This window comes from Scleropages formosus, chromosome 12, assembly GCF_900964775.1.
Source record: "Scleropages formosus chromosome 12, fSclFor1.1, whole genome shotgun sequence".
Taxonomy (NCBI): domain Eukaryota; kingdom Metazoa; phylum Chordata; class Actinopteri; order Osteoglossiformes; family Osteoglossidae; genus Scleropages; species Scleropages formosus.
In genome coordinates, this window is record NC_041817.1 from 7,593,077 (window position 1) to 7,615,397 (window position 22,321).

Genomic DNA, 22,321 nt, shown 5'->3' on the forward strand with positions numbered 1-22,321 from the left:
ATAGCTTTCAAAAAAAGGCAGCTGTTTTTGCCTCTGAAGGTTGCTGGTTCAATCCCCACCTCTGGCTTTAGTTTAAGTGGTTTTTATTGTCATTCCTCTATATAGCTTGTATACGATGGAACAAAATGTCGTTTCTCCGGAGATCATGGTGCAACACAGAACAGGAGTACAGGACGTGGACATGGGCTGCGAACTGCAGTTTGTAGTGTATCGAGTCATCCTGGGTTCCCTGTTTGACTGTGCCAGGCGAGCATTGGGAGGCAGTAGGGTGTTGAGTAATGTGACTGCCTCAGGGAAGAAACTGTTGTGGAGTCTGCTGGTGGTGGCACGGATGCTCCTGTACCTCCTGCCAGATGGCAACAGGGTGAAGAGTCCATGAGAGGGGTGAGAGGGGTTGTCCACAATACTGCTAGCTTTGCAGATGCAGGGGTTTTTGAATGGGGAGTCGATGGTGGGTAGAGGGACTCCGATGATCTTTTCAACTGTTCTTACAACTCACTGTAGGGTCTTGCGCTCAAAGACTGTGTAGTGGTGCCACTGAGCAAGGTGTTTGCCCTGCAGTTGCTCCACTACCTTCACCTGGCTATGTGCCTGGGTACATAGTTGTGTCCCTGTGATGGACTGGCATCCCGTCCGGGGTGTGCCCACCCCCCATCCCCCCAGCCTTGCACCCAATATCTCCAGGATAGGCTCCGGCTCAACATGACCCTGCTCGGGACAAGCAGTTCTTGAAATTGGTTGGTTGGTTTTCAAAATAGCTTGCAAGGGTGAAAAGTACATTACTCAAAGGTTTGTAAGCCAGGGACCAGTTGTATACAACAATAAATGATTGTAGGCAAACCCAGAACTTAAACTAGTGACTTATTAATAGACCCAAAAAGTTAAAATCATGGAATTTTCCACCCCTTGTTACAATGGCAAAGCACTGTCACTAATGAAATTTTCAGAGGTTATAACTGAGACATCAGACAGTAGCCCTTTTATATAGTAATACCTCTTTATATTGTCTTTTTACAAAATGATTATTTTATAGAAAATAGCAATAAACCACTCTCACAGTCAAAATACAGCTTCGTATGGCGATGTGACCAAATTTTTTCTTAGTACACAAGTCAGTTCATTTTTCATGTAAGTTCATTTTTCAACATTGCTGCTGGGTCTCATTCAGATGGCTTTATTTTTGAAGGCAAAGAGTCAATAAATTATTTTCATATGCCTGGCTGAATAATGAAATAAAAACAAAGTGGGCTTCTGCATTTGAGGTGAGACTATGACCTACTTCCTTACTGACACCGTAACACCAAAATTCATTCTGTTTTTCTGTATACTTGCACAGGAGTTTTAGTAATACAGAGGTGTCACTAAAAGATCTGTTATTCACACACATTGTCTGAAACTGCTTGTCCCATACAGGGTCGTGGGGAGCCGGAGCCTAACCCGGCAACACAGGTCATAAGGCTGGAGGGGGAGGGACACATCTAGGACGGGACACCAGTCCATCACAAGGCACCTCAAACGGGACTTGAACCCCAGACCCACTGGAGGACAGGACCCAGGCCAACCCACTGCACCCCCCTCCATTATTCATCGGAACACATTATTGAATATTATACAGAAAATAGCTAAAACAAAATCTGTGCATGTTTATTTGTGATGACAAAAGAAAATCACGTTTTATCTTGAAATAGTAAAGCTGAGCAGAGTAGGTCAAAGACAGGTTTTTACAGTATGTCGTCTCTGGATATTTCTGAAATGTAAAGAAGACTTCAGGAGTTAAACAATTGCTGTTGGCTTATAGACCAGCTTCAAAAGCAAACAACAGTGACATGTGAACAATACCCTTTGTGACTGCAGTGGAGCTATGATCTGATTCTCGCACACAGTAAAAAATAAATATTTTTAATTTCTAATAAATCAACTTGGAAGTAATGAGTTTTCGTAAATGTTTCATAAATTTTCCTGCCCTGAAATCCGACATTATTCGTAAAGACAGAAAGAGTTTATTTTCCTAGTTTAATTTTAATTAAGATGAATTGTTTACTACACTTCTCATTTCATTCAAACATTGACTGATATATTAAAATGTTGTATGGACCAGATGTTGCTTTATGGGAAGGCTTTATTGTTTGCACAGTGTTGCAGTCAAAGTGCTCGTACTTATATTAAATGTAGCAGCTGCATAAAATTCCAAACAATGCGGCTTTGACGCCATTACACAGGACTCAGATGCATCTATTCCCTTCATTAGGTTTTTTTCAGATTTGTTTGTCACTGCAGCTGCTTTCACTCTATGTTGTTCTACAGTTTAAAAATTTCAGCGAACAGAAAATGAACTGTCTTACAGCATAAAGATCACAAATCTGAATATGAATCCTGAGATGTCAATAACAAATCACAGTTTGACTTCAGCCAAATGGGGCCTTATGAAATTGTAAACTCAGCAGGGGAAACAACAGGCTTTTTTATGTATTTTAATGAGTTCCAAGACATACTGAATATATTCCTAATAGGCAGACTTTAACGACTACATAAAATTTTCATACAAAGAGCTGTCTTAAGCTAAGGTTTATTCTCAATTTTCTCCAGAGTCTCTTTAAAGCAACATTTTTAATAAGTCGTTGTTGGTTACTGTTTTGTAGACCTGTCACACATGGTGCCAGGAGATGTGAAAATTAATACGAGGCATTTCCTCCTCTACTTGCAACAAAACAGCGCATAAAAATTAAATCAAGTCAAATTATTATTTTTCCATTAATTATTAAGTCTAAACTACATTTCCTAGTAACCTCACACTCAGGTATCCGTCATGTAAGTCTTTTTCTCCGTTGTCATTAACTGCCAACCCTACGCATGGTTACAATGGTCAAGAGCCTATCGCGGAAACACAGGGCATGAGGTTGGGTATGCCATGGATGGGACACCAGCACATCACAAGGCATACATGCATTTTCAAACTGCAGGGAATTTAGAATCACACATTCACCTGAAATACATGTCTTTGAACTGTGAGAGGAAACCAGAGCACTTGAAGGGAGCCCATGCAAACATGGGGAGAACAAGCACACTCTACACAGACTGAGAGGGGCTCAAACCTGTGCCCAACCGCAGGCAACCCAGAGACAAATATTACTGGAGAAATTTTTTATAGAAGTTTCAAAGTATCTTGCTACTTAAAGTGGCTGACAAAACCTGGCTAACTCGACCAGCGTTCATAAACAGTACATAGGCCTCTGACTGTGCTGTCACTTGTGTCTTCTTTCGGTGATTAACAATGAAAGTCCCCGGAATTTAGGTAACGACTACATTTCCATCGTAATTAAACTGTCCGTCACAACTGTGGGCAAATGTGCCTGTTGGGCTGATATGGGAGAATTGAGGGAAGGGAGGCTGGATGAGACAGTGAGCTGTCAAGCTAGACCACGCATACCATAATCACCCCAAACATTTTCAAATGGCATCTTTCAAAGATAAACATCAGAAGTTGAAATTTCCCCTCATTAGACTTGACATTGAGGAAGATAAGCTACTGGGTTGAGTACAGTGAAAAATAAGCAGGAACACAACGGAGATGGAGTCAAGGACCGTTTCGGTGAATTTTTTATATTGTACCTATTTACGTACATCTATTCAGCTGACAGCTGGTGGCGTAGCGGTTCGAGCTGCTGTCTTTGGACACAAAATCTGCACATTTGAATCCCACCTCCAGCTATGGTACCCTGGTCCCGGAGAAGGTTACTTACCCAAAATTGCTCCGGTAAAATTACCCAGCTGTGTAAACAGGTGCATAATTACTGGTAGCGGCTGTGGAGAAAAATCATCAGCCAAATGAGTAAATGTACTGCTTCTCTCCAATATGAATTGCAATGTTAAACTATTTCCAAATGATTTGCCCATTTATACTGAATGATATTGATCGCCATTCATTCAAGCCTCCACTCGCACCTTTCCCACAATACACTTCTGGATGCAAATAGCTGTATGATTTCCTGTTCACTTGACTGGTGGTGCTTTTTACCAACCAAACCACTGTAATAAAACAATGTCTGTTTCCTTGACTTAGCATATATAACATAATCAGTTCAACACACACAGCAGAGAGAGTGGAACTTGTTCCGAAAGGCTCTCAGGTTCTTGTTTTTCTCTTTGTTGTATGGGGAACAACCCCGAGCCTGACCTCATTCTCCCTCTATCACCACACAAGGGGTGGGGGGGGGGCTGTCTGGGGGGGCGGTGTAGGGGACGGGATGCTTCTTCCTTTGTTGATCATGTCCGCCGCGCGTGGCAACAAATGTTTCTGCTCTGCAAAACGTGCCACGCGCTCATATAAGTGGCAGTGAACACAGGGGGGCCGAAGCCCTGCTCTGCGGTGCCGTTCGGGATTGTCGCCAACGTTCACAGTGCTGAGCGCTGTTTCGAGGCGCTGGCCCTTTAAACGCGGGACCCAGAACAAAAACAACGTCCTGCGGAAGTCGAATTGTTGACAACGAAAAAAAAATAAAATCTTTTTTTTTTTTTTTTTTTTTTTTTTAAATTAAATGTTCCCTCATATGATCTTATAAAACTGTCACGGGCGTGCTTTAAAAAAACCTGGAGGTGTGATAAGCGGAGCGCGGACCGCTCCTTTTGTGTGCTCCCGGGGCGCTGCTCCCGCCGGAGCGTCGCGAGTTGTTCCCCTCGCGGAGGAATGAGGCGCGCGCCTCGCGGAACGGTGTCCCGCGCGTGCAGCGAGTTCGAGAGCGAGAGTCATGCCGTCGTACTCCGAGCTGAGGAACACCAATTATTACTATTACTGCATTAAATTCACGCTCAATGTGTACTCCATGCTCTTCTCGGTAAGTGTTTCCACGACCAGGTGTCCTGATAAACACGCCGGGGTGTCCAGACTCACTGGTGTCAGTCAGTGTGTCCACACACTGACTGATACCAGTGAGTCTGGTGACACGTAACTTATTTTTTTCTTATAGACACTTAAGTTAACAGCAGTCTCTTGGGTTACCGTTAAAGCTCAAGATACATTTATTTAACAACACTTGACTTTTGTCTGGGGAAACACTGAACAATATAATGACACATTTTCTTGTTTATTGACACTCTGTGTTACACTTCAAAGATGCTGTAATGTAAAAACCCATTAGTAACACTTGTTTTCTGCACTATGCAAGATGGGGGGTGAGGGTGGTTTGGCAGTATCTCCTCCTATGGCGCTCAGGTGGTCTGCTTTGCTAACAAAGGCAGTAGATGGTAGAGGATGTGGAGGTGGCCACGGAGGAGTGTGTTCCTGTAGTGTGTGAATCTGTAACCCTTCTCATCTTGACACGATGAAACACCGACACAGGAACTGCTGCTGTGCATCATCCCTGAATAGGTTACCTGACTTAAATTAGTGCTTAAACAAACATTTTTAAAATCCACTCAGCGTTTAAATTAGTGATAATGTAACACCGGCAGTATTGTGACTAAACGATTGATCGTGACGCCCTTGTGAGCATCATTCAGGGATGTCAGTAAGCGATCTGAAGCTCTTAGGTGGATGAAAAGAGAGGTTTTTCCATCCGGAAGGGAGTGCCGCCTTTTGTCAGCAGTGAAACCTCAGCAGGTGCACTTTTGTGTAGTTCTTAAGCGAGAAGCGGAAGCGCCCCATGGCTTTCCTCTGCACGCTGTCCACAAGCGCACTTTTGGGAGAGATGGCTGAAGAAACGCTCGGGGCGTAAGAGGTCGGCCTGTTGAGCGTGAGCGGCCCAGTCGCTCCGAACAGGCTGGTTTTTGCTCTTCCCTCCTCCTCCTGTCAGCGGTGTAACAGGAGGTTCGGGCACCGCACGAGGAAGCCATGGACCTTGGAGAGGAAAGAGAGGGCCGCTGTGGGGAGACTTGAATGGATGTGTGTTTCTCAACACTATTTCGGCTATTAGAGGAGTAGTTTCGCTGCAGGGTTGAGTCTCGCGCTAAGCTTGTTAGAACTCATTGACGGGGGTGGGTGGATGGATCTGTTTTTCGGGTCTGTGTCGGGAGAGAGATATTGGAAAGTAAAGGAGAGCAGGGAGGCAATTTGCTTCTGCTGTTTATTCCCAGCCCTGAAATGCAGAAGGGTGTCACTCTGGCCTGTTTCCTGTGTCTCTTTTACTCATTTTGTTGCTGTGTTGGTCTAATTTAATCCTGCCCTCTATCTCTACCTTCCAATATATACTGAGAGATTTTTTTTTATAAATGTGAATATTTCATCCCCGAATCAATCAGCAGAAATAATGATTCTCCCCCTTCTCTTTGTAGCCCCTCTCTGTCTGTGCTTTTCACCTCGCAGGAAATTGCAGTCATTTTAATGTTCAATTTACACCCTCTCTCTGTGTGCCGCTCCCGCTCCCTGCATTCTACATCATTTTGTTGTGTGACCTTTGAGAATCGCTGGGTAATTTCAGTCTTTTTCTTTTCTTCTTTCATTCTTTCCTGCCTTTATTTTCACATCCTTTCTGTATGATAGAAGAACAGAAATGATCCACTGAAATGAAGAATTGCATGTGCAAAATCAGTTTTGATACAAGCAGATCAAGACTCACTTATTTGGAGTGACGGACACATGCACACACACACACGTGCCCAGAATGAATGTACTGAGGTAGATTGAAATTTGTTAGAAAACACGTAGACCCTGACAGGAGTTTTTAAATCAGCGTTTCAGTAAACTCAAATGGAGTGATTATATGTGAAAGTGCAGATTATCACCGAGCAGTTTTTTGTCATTTCAGTAACTGTTTTGCCTGTTCGTGCATCTGTTCATCTTGTCTTTGTGTTCTCGCTTATAGACTGAACAGAGCGCCCAGGGATTTCGTTCCGTCAACTCATTGCAGTCCCGTCTCCTTCCCTCTCATGCTCACTCACTGTCTTTTGTTCCCATTAGTCAATTTTTCCTGCAGTGCCTGGAGTTCAAAGGCACACGGCCTTCTGGTCTTGCGGTGAAAATTGTGGCTCTTGATTGGGACTCTACAACCAGGTGTCAATCAATGGATGAGTGTGTTGGGAGTTCAGGCTTTTTTGTGATTTTCAACAGGGGTTTAAACATCATCCACTAGAATACCCCTTAATGAATTGTTCTGATGTTTTCTTCAATACCTTTTCTGACTTGGAGTGTAAAAACGCAGTTTTTATTTTTTATTTTTTATTAAAAACTCCCTAAAGATAAGTTGGAGGGGAGTCTGTTTTATTCCTAACTCTGCAATGGTGAAAAAAGATCAATTTTATTAATTACTAACAAATTCTTTCAGTGAGGCATGCAAATATGTATAAAGCACCAGGTCGGAAGAGGTGGAGCATAAGAGGTGACATGGGATGTAGCTCTGAAGAAGGTGCAGTTAGGTCAGTGCTGAAGAAAAGAAAAACTCAGATTTTGCACTTTTGTCCACAGCAGCAAAATGTTTCTTTACTGCTCTGAGCCACACAGAAGTCTTTGTTGAAGGTGCGCTAATTGAATTAGCTGTGAAATATTTCTCGCCGATGGATGAGTACGAATGTTTTCGGTGCCAGAGGCAGCCAAAGGCCACTCCTTTAGCAGTTCGAAGGGTTGTTTTAGCAGACAGGGAAAAGGAGCCCTGTGCAGTCTGGTTGTGTGTTTGTTCTGGAACAGGCAATGGAGGGTTTTCGGGGGAAAAAAACTGTTACCACTAAGCTGGCACTGAGCATAAGTGCTCAACGGGAGAGAAAGAGACTTCTGTCTGAGTCACAGCAGGGCCCAGAAAGAACAGGCTACAAAGTTTATCCTTATTTAGTCTGCCTTTTATTTCTTCCTCTGTGGTTTGGCGTGTGTGTGTGTGTGTGTGTGTGTGTGTGTGTGTGTGTGTGTGAGAGACAGTTGGTGTTTTTTTTTTTTTTTTTTTTTTCCTGACACATAGTCCAGGTGTTTCTCCATCGTAGTGACCAGCCCCCTATGCTGCAGTACTGCTGTGTGTGGGCTCTGTGTGTACACACAGGGTTTGAACTTCCATCTTCACTGTACCCCTCCCCCAGTTCCTGGGCCTGTGTGTGCTCTGCGTGGGAGTGTACGCTGAGACGGAGCGGCAGAAGAACCGCACTCTGGAGGGGATGTTTCTAGCCCCCGCCGTGGTCCTCATGTTGTTTGGCCTGGTCATGTTCACCGTGTCGGTGGTGGGCATGGTGGGTTCCCTGCGGGACAACAAGATGCTGCTCCACATGGTGAGGACCAGCTCCCCTTTGACCGTTCCACTTGTATGTCTCTGCTTACATGTGCTTTTATTGCATTTTATTTGTGTGTGCTTCAATGTGTTTTTAGACTGTTACTTGTGTGTTTTTTCAAGAATTTCCATCTTTGCCAGTCTATCCATATGACAGTCAGCACTAACATGCATTCCCTTTCCCCAGTTCCTGTGCGTGCTCTGTGTCCTGCTGGCTCTCCAGGCCCTTGCCCTGATCATCGCACTTATCTTCGAGAAGAAGGTCAGGTGTCCATTTCGCCGGTAGTGTCAGAGGCAGTGACTCTGCTTACTCAGTGAAAACATGTCTCTGTAACAGCCAAGAATTCTTCAATCGATATATAGCTGACTGCAGTGGGTCATGGACTTTTCTTCCCTTTCTCACCCCACTCCTTTCACACAGACCTCAGCACTGTTCCAGAGCAGCATCCGAGAGGGCATAAAGCACTACTATGATGACCTGGACTTCAAAAACATCCTGGACTACGTGCAGGAGAAGGTGGGAGAAAGTGGCTTTTATCACCGAGAGCAGATTCCAATCATGACTCTTTGGTTTCTCCTTCATAACCCGTCGGATGGAGTAAGAGAGTCCATCTGCCCATTGCCATGGAGACCTGCTATGTCGGGACCACTTTGTCAGGGAAAGGCTCCAGAGATGGAGAAATAGCCTTGGAATTAAAATGAGAGAACAAGCCGCTGATGTGTATAGCAGGGACTGGTTTAGCATTTCTAATGGGCAGTTTGACGAGCTGTTTCCATTCAGTTTTGCTTGACTGCTTCACAGGTTTTTAGGCAGTGAACAATCTCGGGCCTGTGATACTTAATGTCGTGCAAATATGTGAGATTAAACCCAGGTTTCTGAGGAGCAGATGCTGTGCTTAAACCTTCCTTATAATGCGTTCCTTCCCGGAAACACACTGAATGCCTTTGTCCAGATATTTTGCTTAGTGTGAAATTAATCTATACCACAATTACTCCGTTACGTCCAAAACCAGTAATCAGTTTGTGGTTTGACTTTCATCGTATCCATCTTGGTATTTACTGGCACAGGATTTTTAGAATACAGGTGGTCGCCAACTTACGATGCGGTTACGTTCCGCGAAATCAATCGTAAGTCAAAAATGCATTTAATACACCTAACCAAATGAACATCATAGCCTAATGTACGTGCGATGGTCATTACGGGCTTGCCGCCGCTGCCCAGCATCACGAGAGAGTATCGCACCGCATGTCACTTGCTCGGGAAAACAATGAAAATTCGAAGTACGGTTTATAGTGAACGTCTATCACCAGCTCACCGTCGTAAAGCTGAAAAATCGTAAGTCGAGGAGCATCTGTACACTGTTGAGAGAAGGACAAGAACGGAGGAGGGAAAAGACACTTGTTGGTAAAGAAAATGTGACAGCAGGTACTATTTAACTACAGTTCTCGATCAGAAACGGAATGCATTGATTTTTGTTTTCGTTGAGAAGTTTGAAGTGGAGCCTTTAATCAAGTCACTAGGCTTTGCCTCTCTGTTTAGCAGTCTGGCCATTGCTAGCTCTTAGCTGTAGGATTGTGACGGCGACGGACGTGACATAGAAATCGATGGCTGACTGCAGGAGAGGAGAGTAAGCGAGTCTTTGGTTGAAAACATCAGAAGGACTGCGCACCGACACGACGCCCAGAGGCACAATAGCCGCTACACTCCTTTAATGCCCAGACACAATGGTTCAGGCATTCTTTGTCCTTTCGTTAAATACATTACCTGGGCTTTTTGATCGATACATTATACAAGGTTGTTCAGCCTTGTATTCTTTGCTAGGCTTTTAGCATTGCTTAGCATGTTAACGTCCCTGTTACCCAGACATAGGCAGTCTGGCAGGACTGGACTAGACACACATTGTTGGCATTTTCAAGTTTGTCAGCAGTTATTTGTAGGCTTTAGAATACTTTTTCATAATGATATGTTTTCCTGCAACCGTAGTCTTTCTGCTTTTGACAATTATTCAACGTTATATGTGCCAGGGTGTCGGTTGTCTTTAGCAAAGGCTGTCAGTGAGTTTTAACTTTTCCCTTTAAGTCTCAACAATTATTGCTGTGCACTTGCAGAGTGGCAGTGACTGAGAGTACCAGAGTATGTGGAAACTGAACTTTCTCTTCTCCCCCCCCCCCCGCCCCCACAGTTCTCCTGCTGCGGTGGGGATGAATACATGGACTGGGGTGTAAATCAGTACCACTTCTGCAACGGCACCGGGCCTCTCGCTTGTGGCGTCCCATACACCTGCTGCGTGCGACAAAAAGTGAGTCCTGACGTCAACGCTGCTTCCCCACAAATGCTCTTGATAAATTACCCACCAGCTCTCAAAATAGGCCAGTAATGTAGGCTGTGGCTGTACCATCTACACTGTCTGGCATAATGCATGTGGGCATTGGAGAAAGGGAGGGATAATGAGTCATTAGCTTAGTAAATGGATTAATTGGGGTCAGTATTTAATTAGCTCTCTGCTTTAATTGAAGGTAAGGTCTTTTGTATTACTCACTGTAGTCTGAGGCAAGTTCTGTACTAGAGAGGATAATTTGGTTTATAATGTACTGTGAGCGTAGAGAGCAGGATGGGCTGGATGGAGATAGATGATTATGTTCACAATGAGATGCTTAAACACAGTTAAACCACGGTGTTCAAAAGGTACAAAAAGACATTCGTTCAGTGTTGCTTTTTTAAGCTGTAATGTTTCAAAAATATGAATTTCTCTCTTCCGCCTTCCAATAAGGTGTGATATTGTAACCATAAGCAGCAATACTTGTAACACTTAACACACTGTGTCAAATTTTAAAATAAAAGGTAACCTTAGTCACTTTAAAATCACATCTGCTGTTTCACCACACAAAAGTACGGTACTACAAGTTTGTTCAATGATTTTCTTTTTTTTGTTACCTGAAGAACATTTGAATACCTAGTACTGTAAACCTTTTCTTACAGATGATCCTCTATTTGCAAACTTAACTGGGACCGAGTTGCTTTGTTGCTCAGAAAATCCTATAGTTGAAGGTGACAGGAAGTTGGCCAGGGGCTTGTCATCAGTTTTATATTTCTACTGTAATTCTTTATGCAGCTGTTCATATAATCTGTTCAGGAAGAAACAGTGATATTAGACTTTGACTGTACTTCAAGAGTTGCTTATCTGTCTTTGAAAGTTTGAGTTGTATGTCCCTTTGTAAAAAAGCATCTACTAAACTAAAGAATGTAAATGTCAGCATCCCAGGCAGCTCTGTGGGCTCAAAGGCAGCAGTGAGGTTTATTTGGATGGGAAACTCTTGATTTGTCGGGGACCCATTTGTACAGAGACGTTCTTGTCATGAACGCATGCCACAAGTCCATCACTTCACAGTTTTGTGCTTTTAACTTAATTGAATTTCCCCTTATAAATAGGTTGTGTGTTGTAAACCAAAAAAAATTAATTGTTGTATACAGATTGTTATATTCAGTTGGGGTGTCTGGTTTTTACAAACAGATGGTCCTATACTTACGATATGGGGTTACGTTCCGATAAGCTCATCATAAGTCGAAAATGCATTTAATACACCTAACCTACTGAACATCGCATCATATCTTATTATCGTTTAAGATGGTAGAGATCGTCGATTGCAAAAGTCCAAGTTCAAGTGCAATGACAATTATGGGCTTGCTGCCTTCATCTTATTTCTCCTCAAGAGTAACTGCCCTCCTCCTCCTCTTCCTATCAGTAGCAGGAGACACAGATTGGTGTTTCGTACACATGATGGATGCACAAAACACAACATAGATACAGGGGGGTATCCAAAAAACACTGGCAACACAGAACGCTGTAGAATGTCGGTTGTATACACTAGTGACCGCTTGGCACACTGGAAGATGCAGCTCACTGCCGCTGCTGTTACGACCACGCCTGCACCTCAACCAGCAGCACCTGGCTCCGATTATGCACCTGGCGTTAATCGGAGCACTCTGTTATATAAAACACCTCTCGGCCTCTTCTCGGTTGTGGAATCTCATTGAGACAACCATCCCCTCTGCTCTAACAATACTCACCGCATTCCATGTCCTGTTCCCCATTGTCTTCGGATCCTGTTCTTCGTTCCCTGGCTCCTGACCATTCACCTCACCTCCCAACTTGAACTATGGATCTTCGCTCCCACTCTGATCGTCGATTGACCGACTCTTTGCCCGTCTCCGACAACGAGAACTTGTCTGATCCCTCAGTTCTAAATAAGTGATCCTGCACTTGGGTCCAGTCTTCCCCGCGTCCTCTGTTTGCCATGACAGCTGCCCAGCATCATGGGAGAGTATCATACCGCATATCCCTTGCCCGGGAAAAAATCAAAATTCGAAGTACGGTTTCTACCGAATGCGTATAGCTGTCGCACCATCCCAAAGTCGAAAAATCGTAAGTTGAACAATTGTAATTCGGGGACCGTCTGTATACTGTATTTGTGTATATAATATATGCACACACACTGTATACTTCCTCTACATATACATTTACATGTATTCATTTAGCAGATGCTTTTCTCCAAAGCGATGTACATCTCATGGAAAAGACAATTTGTCCATTACCTTAGGAGAAAGAGACGTAGCTGCAGATGTGTGATTAAGTACAGTTAGTTTCCTTAATCATATGCACCGATTTTCATCACATAAGTAGCTGTATATACAGTACTGTGCAAAAGTTTTAGGAGCTTGGAGAAAAAAGCTGTAAAGTGAGAATGCTTCCAAAAATAAAGCTCTTAATTAATAAACTTCCTACAAAGCTTAGTAACCATCAATTGTCAACAACCATTCGTTCCGAGGATGACCGTTGTTATATCCACTCTTGCCATTGTGTAAGATCTGAGCGTTAAACTGCCACCTCTGACAAAACCTCACATTTTCAATATGATTGTCCCTTGCCCAGTTTTATTGCCTCTATAGAGCTGTTTCTGTTTCACTTAATAGGACCTCAAGTTCTCTGTTTGGAAAGTGGTTTATTACCATTTTAATTTCTTTGTTTAATGACAAACAAAACCCTTACTGTAATACTGTAACTTTTTGCAAGAATATGCTCTTTCCCATTGACACTAATTCAGAAGACATTAAATAACTGTTTAAAACAAATATTTTTCTTGAAAAATTTAAGATTTCTGCACAGTACTGTATCTACACTATACTAAATATACGTCTTTTCTTTGTAGCTGTTGTCATTTTAAGGTTTCCATGAATGCATGTTTTCATCTGTTGGAGCCAGAAATTACATTCTACCCCCCCTCCCTGTTTTCATATGCTCTACTTTTCTCCCACAGTCTAAAGAACTTTGTTTCAGGTGAACTGGTGACTCTAGGGTGTGTGTGTGTGTGTGTGTGTGTGTGTGTGTGTGTGTGTGTGTGTGTTTTAATTGATGTGGTGTATATATGGGTCAATTACTGTTGCGAGCTTAGTGCAGTGAACCTAGCATGGTAAATTACCTTGGACACAAAGGTCTCAGCTGAATACTACGTAATAATCATTTTGGAGGAAACCATCTGCTAAATGAATAAATGTAATGTAATGTTGCTATAAAGATGCCGTTCTTGCAGCTAGAATGTGCAATACTGGATCTTTGTCCCCAGTAATAAACACACACACACACACACACACACACATATTTCCTGAACCGCTCATCCCATACGGGGTCGCGGGGAACCGGAGCCTACCCAGCAACACAGGGCGTAAGGCCGGAGGGGGTGGGGACACACCCAGGATGGGACGCCAGTCTGCTGCAAGGCACCCCAAGCGGGACTCGAACCCCAGACCTACCAGAGAGCGGGACTCGGTCCAACCCACTGCGCCCCCGCGCCCCCCCCGTAATAAATATTTAAAAACTAATTAAATACATGTGAAATTGAAGCATTTCATCTTATTCTTTAAAAGACAAAGAGCTCTGGAATACTATTTAGCCATTCACAATGTTGTGTTTGAAAAATATTTTTTATTCTTTCGCTCAAATCTTTTGTCAGAGTAGTCTTTGTAGTTAATTGTTTTAGCTTCAATTGTTTTCTTTCAGAAGATAAATCTTTGAAAATATTTAGTCATACAAGTAAAGAAAGCTAAGATTTTAGATGGATTTCTTTTCTGGCAGAAATGTTGTGATGCTGCAGGACACTTTGGCTGTCTTCTCTATGTGGAGTCCAAGCCTCTCAAAAATCAAAACTTTAATTATGTAGTATGAGTGCCACACAATGTTTAGCAGAAATTCTCTCACCACTCATTTTAAGCGCACTTTAAATTTAATTGTATGATTCCTTGACACTGAATCTGTACATCCAAGTGTTAACCGACAGTTAGTCATTACCCTGAATAGATTACCAGAGAATTTACATGCAACGTACAACATGTAAAACTTAACTGGCAAGAATGAAGAACTGTGTTGTCTTATGGTCCCATTCCAATGCTTTATCTATCATAAACTGATTATATATTTTTTTAACGTCTGAATTGAATTATCACGCCAAAATGATTTAACTCATTGTCATGTTTCCACCAACCAATTTAAAGTAAAATAGGTCAGCATTTGCCCCATTTCTTCTCTTTTTGTAATTCCAACCCCCACACACATTGGTGTCGTTATAAAGCAAACCTGAATTCTTTTTTCCCCCAATAAAATAATTTTTGAGCACTTTTGTGAACATTCACATGTTTTACTCACTGTTGCATCAGGTGTGTGAAAGGGCCCAGAGCAACTTAAATGCCATACCACACACACACCATCTGAGCCGCTTGTCCCATACGGGGTCGCGGGGAGCCGGAGCGTAACCCAGCAACACAGAGCATAAGCCTGGAGGGGGAGGGGACACACCCAGGACGGGATGCCAGTCCGTCGCAAGGCACCCCAATCGGGCCTCCAACCCCAGACCTATGGGAGAGCAGGACCTGGTCCAACCCACTGTGCCACCGCGCCCCCCTAATGCCATACCCCTTATTTTGAAATGTGATGTCTTGATGTGGGGAAGTTCTAAAAAAAAAAAAAAAAAAAAAAAAAAAAAGGAAATGTATGTAACTTTTCCCTACCCAGAAATGGCTATCTGTTGAACATGCTTTAAGAGAGATTTTTTTTTTTTTTTTTTAAAAATATTATTTGAATTTCCTCCAGCTTTGTTCCCTGGGGCAGGAGGGGCTGAGCAGTGGTTATTGAAAGAGAGATATTCTCCACAGAGAGATGCCTGTCATGATTGATCATTAGTATAAGTGTTGAGACATGGGAAGCAAGAGGGCTGTGAAATGTGAGACTTATTACACTTTGCAAATTGACTTGGCTATTGAAGTCCAAGGCCTGTGTCCCATCCTTCTCTGCCACCACCGTTTCCCTCACCCTAAAATGCCTCTGCCACTGGAAATGATTTTCACTTTAATGTACCAGAGCTGCGCTGTCGCTAGGAGAAATTTGTTAGCTTGAGGAAATGTGTGTTAAAAAACAGAGGGAGGTAATACCACTAACTTTAATGTCCACATTTGGAGACAGCTGGTAGCATAGTAGTTAGTGCTACTGCATTTAGATCCAAAGGTTGCAGGTTTGATTCCCACCTCTGGCTGTAATACCCTTGTGCAAGGTACCTCCCCTAAAATTGCTCCAGTAAAATTACCCAGCTGTATAAATGGGTTAATAATTGTAACCCCAACAGTATATGTTGCTTTGGAGAAAAGTGTCTGCTAAATGAATGACTATAAATACCTTTGATTTGTTGCTGTCTTTGGGCTGCTGAGAATAGGCATTAAGAGTCTGGTTGGGTTTCACTGGGCCTCCCGCAGTAATTCACGGGGTGTGATTCCCCTTCACAGCTCTGGATTGTTATGTACTGTGACCACTAGTGTGTGTACCATCTGTCTCTCTTGTAATCTGTCTTTGTCCAGTTGTACTGTAGTTCAGCTTGCACAGTATTCTGCCATGTAAATTTATCTTTGCCTTACACTTTTCCCTTGGGTCCTTCCTCCCCCACTTACATTTTACACCTCTTTCTCTCCCTCTCTGTCTTTCAGGTTGTTGGAGAAGTAGTCAACACGCTTTGTGGCTATAACACTCTGAAAAAAGAGGTAATGCCGTAATTAATGACCCGCAGCCAAATGTCTTTTGAAATGTTGCCATGTCCCTGCTTCGGAAATGCTATTCTCAGAAATTCTTTTGGGAGAGTGTCCCTCTAATTTAACAAATATCGATTGCTTAATTGATTTAGCGTCCCCATGTAAAAGTTAATGTCCTTTGTCATTTTTATTAAATATCTGTTTTACTGGGTTCAGAAGTTTGGGCAAAGAAACACTAGGTGAATTAATGGACGCGATTCTGTAAATGTATTAAACTCTCCAGAAGTTCTGGTTGTCAGGTTTTAAATTTGAGCATTTGTCATCATGAGAGGTAAGGGACATATTTGTTCTGCACGATTGAGCTGTTTGCTTGTTTGTTTCCTGTTTGGTGCTCTTTTTTGAGCAAAGTGCATTCCAGAACTGGTGCACTGAAAATTAATGCAGTAATAATTCACAGAATCCATAGCATTAATAGCTGGTCGATGGTACACATCATCCCTAACTTTTGCCGTGAACCTGGGAAGGAGAAGTTGAAACAGTGAAAGCAGCAATATCTCTTTCTATATTATAGTGGGTAATCTGATGAAAAGCCATATAATGCGTTATGTATAGGGTGGCCAGTGGCCCAGTTGTGTCCCTGTGTCACCCTCCTCTCTTGCTGTGCAGCGGGTCAACCTGGATGGAGTGATCCACGTGCGTGGCTGCATCCATGCCGTCAACCTGTGGATGGGGGACAACGTGGGTGCCACCGTGGGACTGTGCTTCGCCGTGGGGCTTCCGCAGGTCAGTCAGAGCCATGGATGTACTTGCGTGAGGGTCTGTGCAGAAGGCCACCTGTTTGCACAAAAAAAAAAAATGCAGCAGTAGAGCCCAGTCACTGAGACAGTACGCACACAGAAACACACTTACTGCGCATAATGGAACTCAGTGTGTGATGCCACTTGTACATGTCACACTTACCCAGGTTTTCTGTTGTTAACCAGCCCTTAAACACATGGTTTTCATGGACTAAAGAGAGGTAAGAGATGGCTGTAAGGGAATGTTAGGACTATGAAATGTGTCTCTGGTGGGGTTGTGTGTCACTCTCCAGCAGCCTGTCTGGATAGAGAGCCAGTCAGACGTGTCCTCTGAGGCTCCCTGCACTCCTGGCCACATTTACATTATTCCCCCTTAGTGCTGCCTGCTTGCGGTGTAGTGCATTGCCATTTTTTCTGCTTGGTAGAACAAGGAGGTTGTCGGCTGCACCCGTGCAGGCACACAACTAGCTCTCCCGCTCCACAGCTGCAAGACCCTCTGTCTGTGGTCTGCCGCGGTTGGCATGACAACATCATCAGCTGCACATCCGTCTTACTGCTACCTTGGCATTGTCCTGTGCCTTGCAAGCTGTTATCTGTCTTGGAGGAAGCCAGAAGGAGTTATTGTCATTAAACGGGCACATTGCTGCTCCTTTTTCATTGTGTGAAAAAAAACTATGGTGAGGTTAGATAATTGTTTGTAAGCAGAAAATGCAGCAGGCGACGGGAACAAAGGATGTATAATAAACAAGATAAGTGGGTAAATCAACAGAGTCGTTGCTGAAAAAATACTGTTTGCTGTGCTGAGTCATTTAACAGAGGGAGGGAGCAGAACGCCGGGTTTCAATCTCATTTGGAACTTATAAGAAATGATGAGGGGGAAAAAATAGTGTGGTACAGGGGCACATGTAGGGCCAAGGCTGACAAAGATGAGTATGATCAGTATTCTGATTTCAGTAGAGTCACTTGAATTTGGGGGCAGCTGGTAGCGTAGTGGTTAGCGCTACTGCCTTTGGACCTGAAGGTTGCAGGTTCAATCTCCACCTCTGGCTATAGTACCCTTGAGCAAGGTACTTACACTAAAAACTGCTCTAGTAAAATAACCCAGCTGCACAAATGGGTAAATAATTGTAGGTAGACTATCGTTGTAAGTTACTTTGGAGAAAAGCGTCAACTAAATGAATAAATGTAATTTGCCAAAAACATGGCTGCCTTGCTGGTGTTCTGTGGTGGAGTTAGAAAGGTGTTGGGTTCTTGCCTTAAGGAAAAGTCCTCAGGCTACTGAGCATGTGGTCAAAGGTCATCACAGTGGCAGCACAGATTGTTTCCTAAAACACTTACTGTTAAGTTCAGTTCTAATGATGAGGAAGTTAAGTAGCTCATATCACGTCCAGAATCCACTCATTTTCAGTATTATTTTTGAACAGCTGTGGGCTCAGGCTAAGAGCACTGATAACCCCCGCCGTGTTTGGAGAGTTTATGTTGAAGCATTTAATGTGCGGTGCTGTAATGTTTCCCCTGCGTCGTCGTGCCAACATTAATGCTGTACTATCCTTGTGAATCGGCGGCTCTGTGGTAAATTGGCCGAATGCATTCGGCAGCACTTCTGTGTGAAAGGCTTCAAAAAGCGTATCCCGTCCATACCTGCCGTAGCTGATGTCACCTGTGGTAAGGAACAAAAATATCATTGGCACCATCATCGTGAAAACCGGGTCTGCCTGAAAAACTGTTCTACGGCATGCTGGGAGCCCTGTCAGGGTGGCAGCTACAGCCAAAGCTATGTCATCTACGTACATTTCAAACCGTGCAGGCTTCCTGTTGCTCCTGGGGGTGTCTGCTGAAAATACTGAGCACTGTGTGTTCTTTACATTTCAAGGATTGGATGGAAAATAGGTGTAAAACATTTACATTTATTCACGTGGCAGACGCTTTTCTCCAAAGTGACGTACGTACATCTCTGAGAACAATACAACATTGCTTTACATCAACAGAAGGAGAGATTTGGATGCAGACACATGATTCTATAGTGCAGTGAATTTGTCACATCCCTCCATATAAACCAGTGTACATCACATGAATAGCTGCATATAGGTACTTTTGTTTTTGAGTTACTAAATGAGTAACATGAGCATACATGTATATCGAGCATTTTCGGAGATCAGGGGAAAAGTGGGTATGAAAGAGATGAGTTTTGTGAACAGCTGACACTATGCCAAAAGGTTTGCAGCCTATACATGTGTTGAGAAGAAAGCGGTAGTTTGTGGAGTTGAGGATGGCAAGGTGGCACAGCAGGTAGCACTGATGCCTCAGCACCTGGACTGTGGGCTGAAATGTTGGTTCTGTCCCATATTGCCTTTATTGTGGAAACGTGGGAGTGGATAATTGTGCAAAATAGATAATCATCCGGTCTACGGTGTAACCTTGCGCCCTATGTTTTCGACTCCAGACGACGGTGACCAGGCACAGGAAGAGCAGTTATTGATAATTAATGGTTGAATGGTTACAGCATGAATGGTCAGCCCTTGTAGAAGGATGTTGCCAGATTCCTGCAGCACAGTTGCAGTACCTTGCCAGATCCATGCTGTTTCCACATTCTTTACTTTTAGACTTATGCCTTTAGCCAGATCTGTGTGGACCATAGATATTGCCTGGTATGTCATTTCAGTGTGTGGGACAGCAGGCATCTTGCTTGAAGAAGATGCAGAGATGAGGTATACAGAGAGAAAATGAGATTCTGGCAGCCTCAAACAAGCAAGCCATATGTAAGGAGATGACTGACGTGACACCACACTAGGAACAGAGAGGAAAAGATGTGAAGTTGGACCAGAAGAGAAATTCGACTATGCAGTAAGTCGAAGAGGAAGTTAATGCTGCACTGCAGGAGGGACAAATGACGTAGCTGAGAGACGCACTGCTGTGGAGAATATCCCAGTCTACGCTGAAGGTTTGGGCGGACAGGTGGAACTCCTGCACCAGTAGGCATATGTATGTTGTAACGTGTGCTTTTTCTTTTATGTAATGATCGTTGGAAAACTTGCAGAGTTTCTCCGGTTTGTGTCTCAGCTTCCCGATGTTGTTCTGAGCAGAAGAGTCGAGCGTAAGTTGTAAGGTGCCACTGCTCACAGACCTGCTGCCCCCTTAGCCCCCACTTTGACTGCCGTTGTCTGCACCGCTCTGAGGTGCTGTCTGCTCTGTGTTTATAGTGCCGTATGTCCCACCCCCCCCGCGAGTAATTATTTCCCACCTCGACTCTTTGTGACCAGCACTTCAAAAGTGGAGAGAGGAGCAGCCACTCACATTTGGCTGTATCCAAAGCCTCAATTAGATAATTGAACTCAATCACTGAGGAGGCCAGCAGTCCTGGAACGAGAGGGGTACGACGTGCACGCAGAGCTAGGGGTGCTCCCCCTCTAGGGCCACTAGGGCTGCACACTCCACTGATGTGTTGCAATGTAGTTGGCAGCAGCAATAAACTACCGGCACAAACTACCCCTCCCGCAGCCGTCTGATGGAGTATAAACCCATAAACACCCTTGTATTTCTGCTATACATTCTGAGGTTCTCACCTTATCAAATTGCACTAGTTTTGAACCTCACTATCTGTAGTGGTGTGGTTTTATTTTAGGCCTGGCATAGGCTCCACACTATATTTAATAGGCCTTTCTTACTGAGACTGCTCGGCCCTGAAGTATCGCACTGTTGCTGCAGTCCAGTATGATTTGCGCTGCACTGCTAACGCTGGTTTCAGGCCACACAGTAAAACTGTAGACACACAAATACAGCTGCGAGTCGCTAAATTACTGCCACGCGGGTTGTCACTGTCACCTACTAATGCGAGTGCCTTTTCCATCTGCACAGCTGCTAGGCATCATCCTAAGCTGCCTTTTCTGGAACCTGCTGGTGGAGATGAGCAAGTCGGGCGACGTGATGGACTTCAGGATGCTGAAGAAGACCGAGTTTGAATACAGTGAGCTGGACCTCTCTGGCGCAGGCTGCTGCCTGTGCTTGCCCAGGGAAGGTGGCTACCTGCCTATCCCCAGCTTCGCATCAGAAACCTGGGCCCCAGAGCCAGTGGCAGCTACCCCCCAAAGCATTGCACACAAGCAACCTCTCTGTCGCGCTGAAATGCAGCTGGGGATGCAGGGTGGGGATGAAGTAGACAATCAAATCTAGCAAAAGGGACAAAAAAGCAGCTGAGCTGTTTTCCTTTCTTATATTAATTTATGTTTTTAATTTTATTTTTCCTTTAAATTTAATGGCAGGACTGTCACGTTTACAACACTATAATGTGATCAACTGACATAAATCATCAAAAATGGAAGGATGATCTGGATACAGGGTAAAAAAAAGAAAAAATATATACTTGGTCACTTCTGAATTGCAGACAGGCTTGCTGAACATTCTGGGTTATTCAGAAGCAATCTTTCTTTTGTAATGGTTTGAATTTTTTTTTCCCAGATTTTGCCTTAATTTCAAATGATATAGTCTTAGCAAATCAACAAACATTCTTTTGTTATGAATTTTTTTTCTATTCCTTTTTTAAGACGTTTCCTTAAATTCCTGTAATGCAATTTCCACTTTATACAATATAAGGGCATTTTCTGTTTATTTCTGTTATACTATAGTCTTAGAACTTCCAGTGGGTTACTGTAAATAATGTTTATTAAAGGCTCATGAAGTGTATGGATTATTTGTTTTTTGCTTGTAATTGCTTACAGACGTGCGATGGATTATCAGCGGTTTTGCATTTATAATGAAGTGAATGCTGACAATGTCGAGTAGTTTATTCAGGAGTAAGGTTATGCTCCCTCATTTTTAAAGACCTTGTTTTATTGCTGTTCATTTCCAATTTAAGCTAATTTGATATCTAGGAAAGATCAAAACCAATTTGTTTGAGCAAGATTTTATACATTACACTTTAATAACTGTGACCTTTACCTCAGAACTGTGGCATTAGATGAGCAATACCGTCTGCCAATAAAACAGATTCGGCTCTGAGATGATGTGTGTTCTTGCATCAGCTGAAACTGGCTTTGCCCAGAACCGCCAGCCGCCTCCTCCCTGCTCAAAAAAAAAAAAAAAAAAAAAAAAAAAAACAAAACTGGTACCAGTGATGTCACCTCTTTGAACAGCTGTGATCCTGTTCCCAGCACCTGTTTGAATCTCGTGATCTCGCCCCAGTTGTTAGAGGCTGAAGGTGGCTTCTGTACAGCAGCTGCTCCTTGTGCTCCGTGTGCCCGTCAAAGCAGATGTTGTACGGATTCCCAGGAGCGCCTCAC

General features: G+C 43.5%; 1 protein-coding gene across 1 annotated transcript; it reads left to right on the plus strand.

The window, feature by feature from the left end:
* The first annotated feature begins 4,638 nt into the window (after window positions 1-4,638).
* On the plus strand, window positions 4,639-22,029 carry LOC108940346 (tetraspanin-15). The gene is made up of 8 exons (XM_018762439.2): window positions 4,639-4,832; window positions 7,996-8,181; window positions 8,368-8,442; window positions 8,602-8,697; window positions 10,364-10,480; window positions 16,207-16,260; window positions 16,915-17,031; window positions 20,901-22,029. Exons 1-8 carry the CDS (start codon window positions 4,746-4,748, stop codon window positions 21,213-21,215), a joined length of 1,047 nt encoding a protein of 348 aa, XP_018617955.1. The 5' UTR covers window positions 4,639-4,745; the 3' UTR covers window positions 21,216-22,029.
* The last annotated feature ends 292 nt before the right edge of the window (window positions 22,030-22,321 follow it).

Coding starts and splice junctions, on each gene's coding strand:
- LOC108940346 (XM_018762439.2), top strand. CDS start 4,746: ATGCCGTCGTACTCCGAGCTGAGGAACACCAATTATTACTATTACTGC. Junction 8,443..8,601: donor CACTTATCTTCGAGAAGAAG/GTCAGGTGTCCA, acceptor CCTTTCACACAG/ACCTCAGCACTGTTCCAGAG. Junction 16,261..16,914: donor ATAACACTCTGAAAAAAGAG/GTAATGCCGTAA, acceptor CTTGCTGTGCAG/CGGGTCAACCTGGATGGAGT.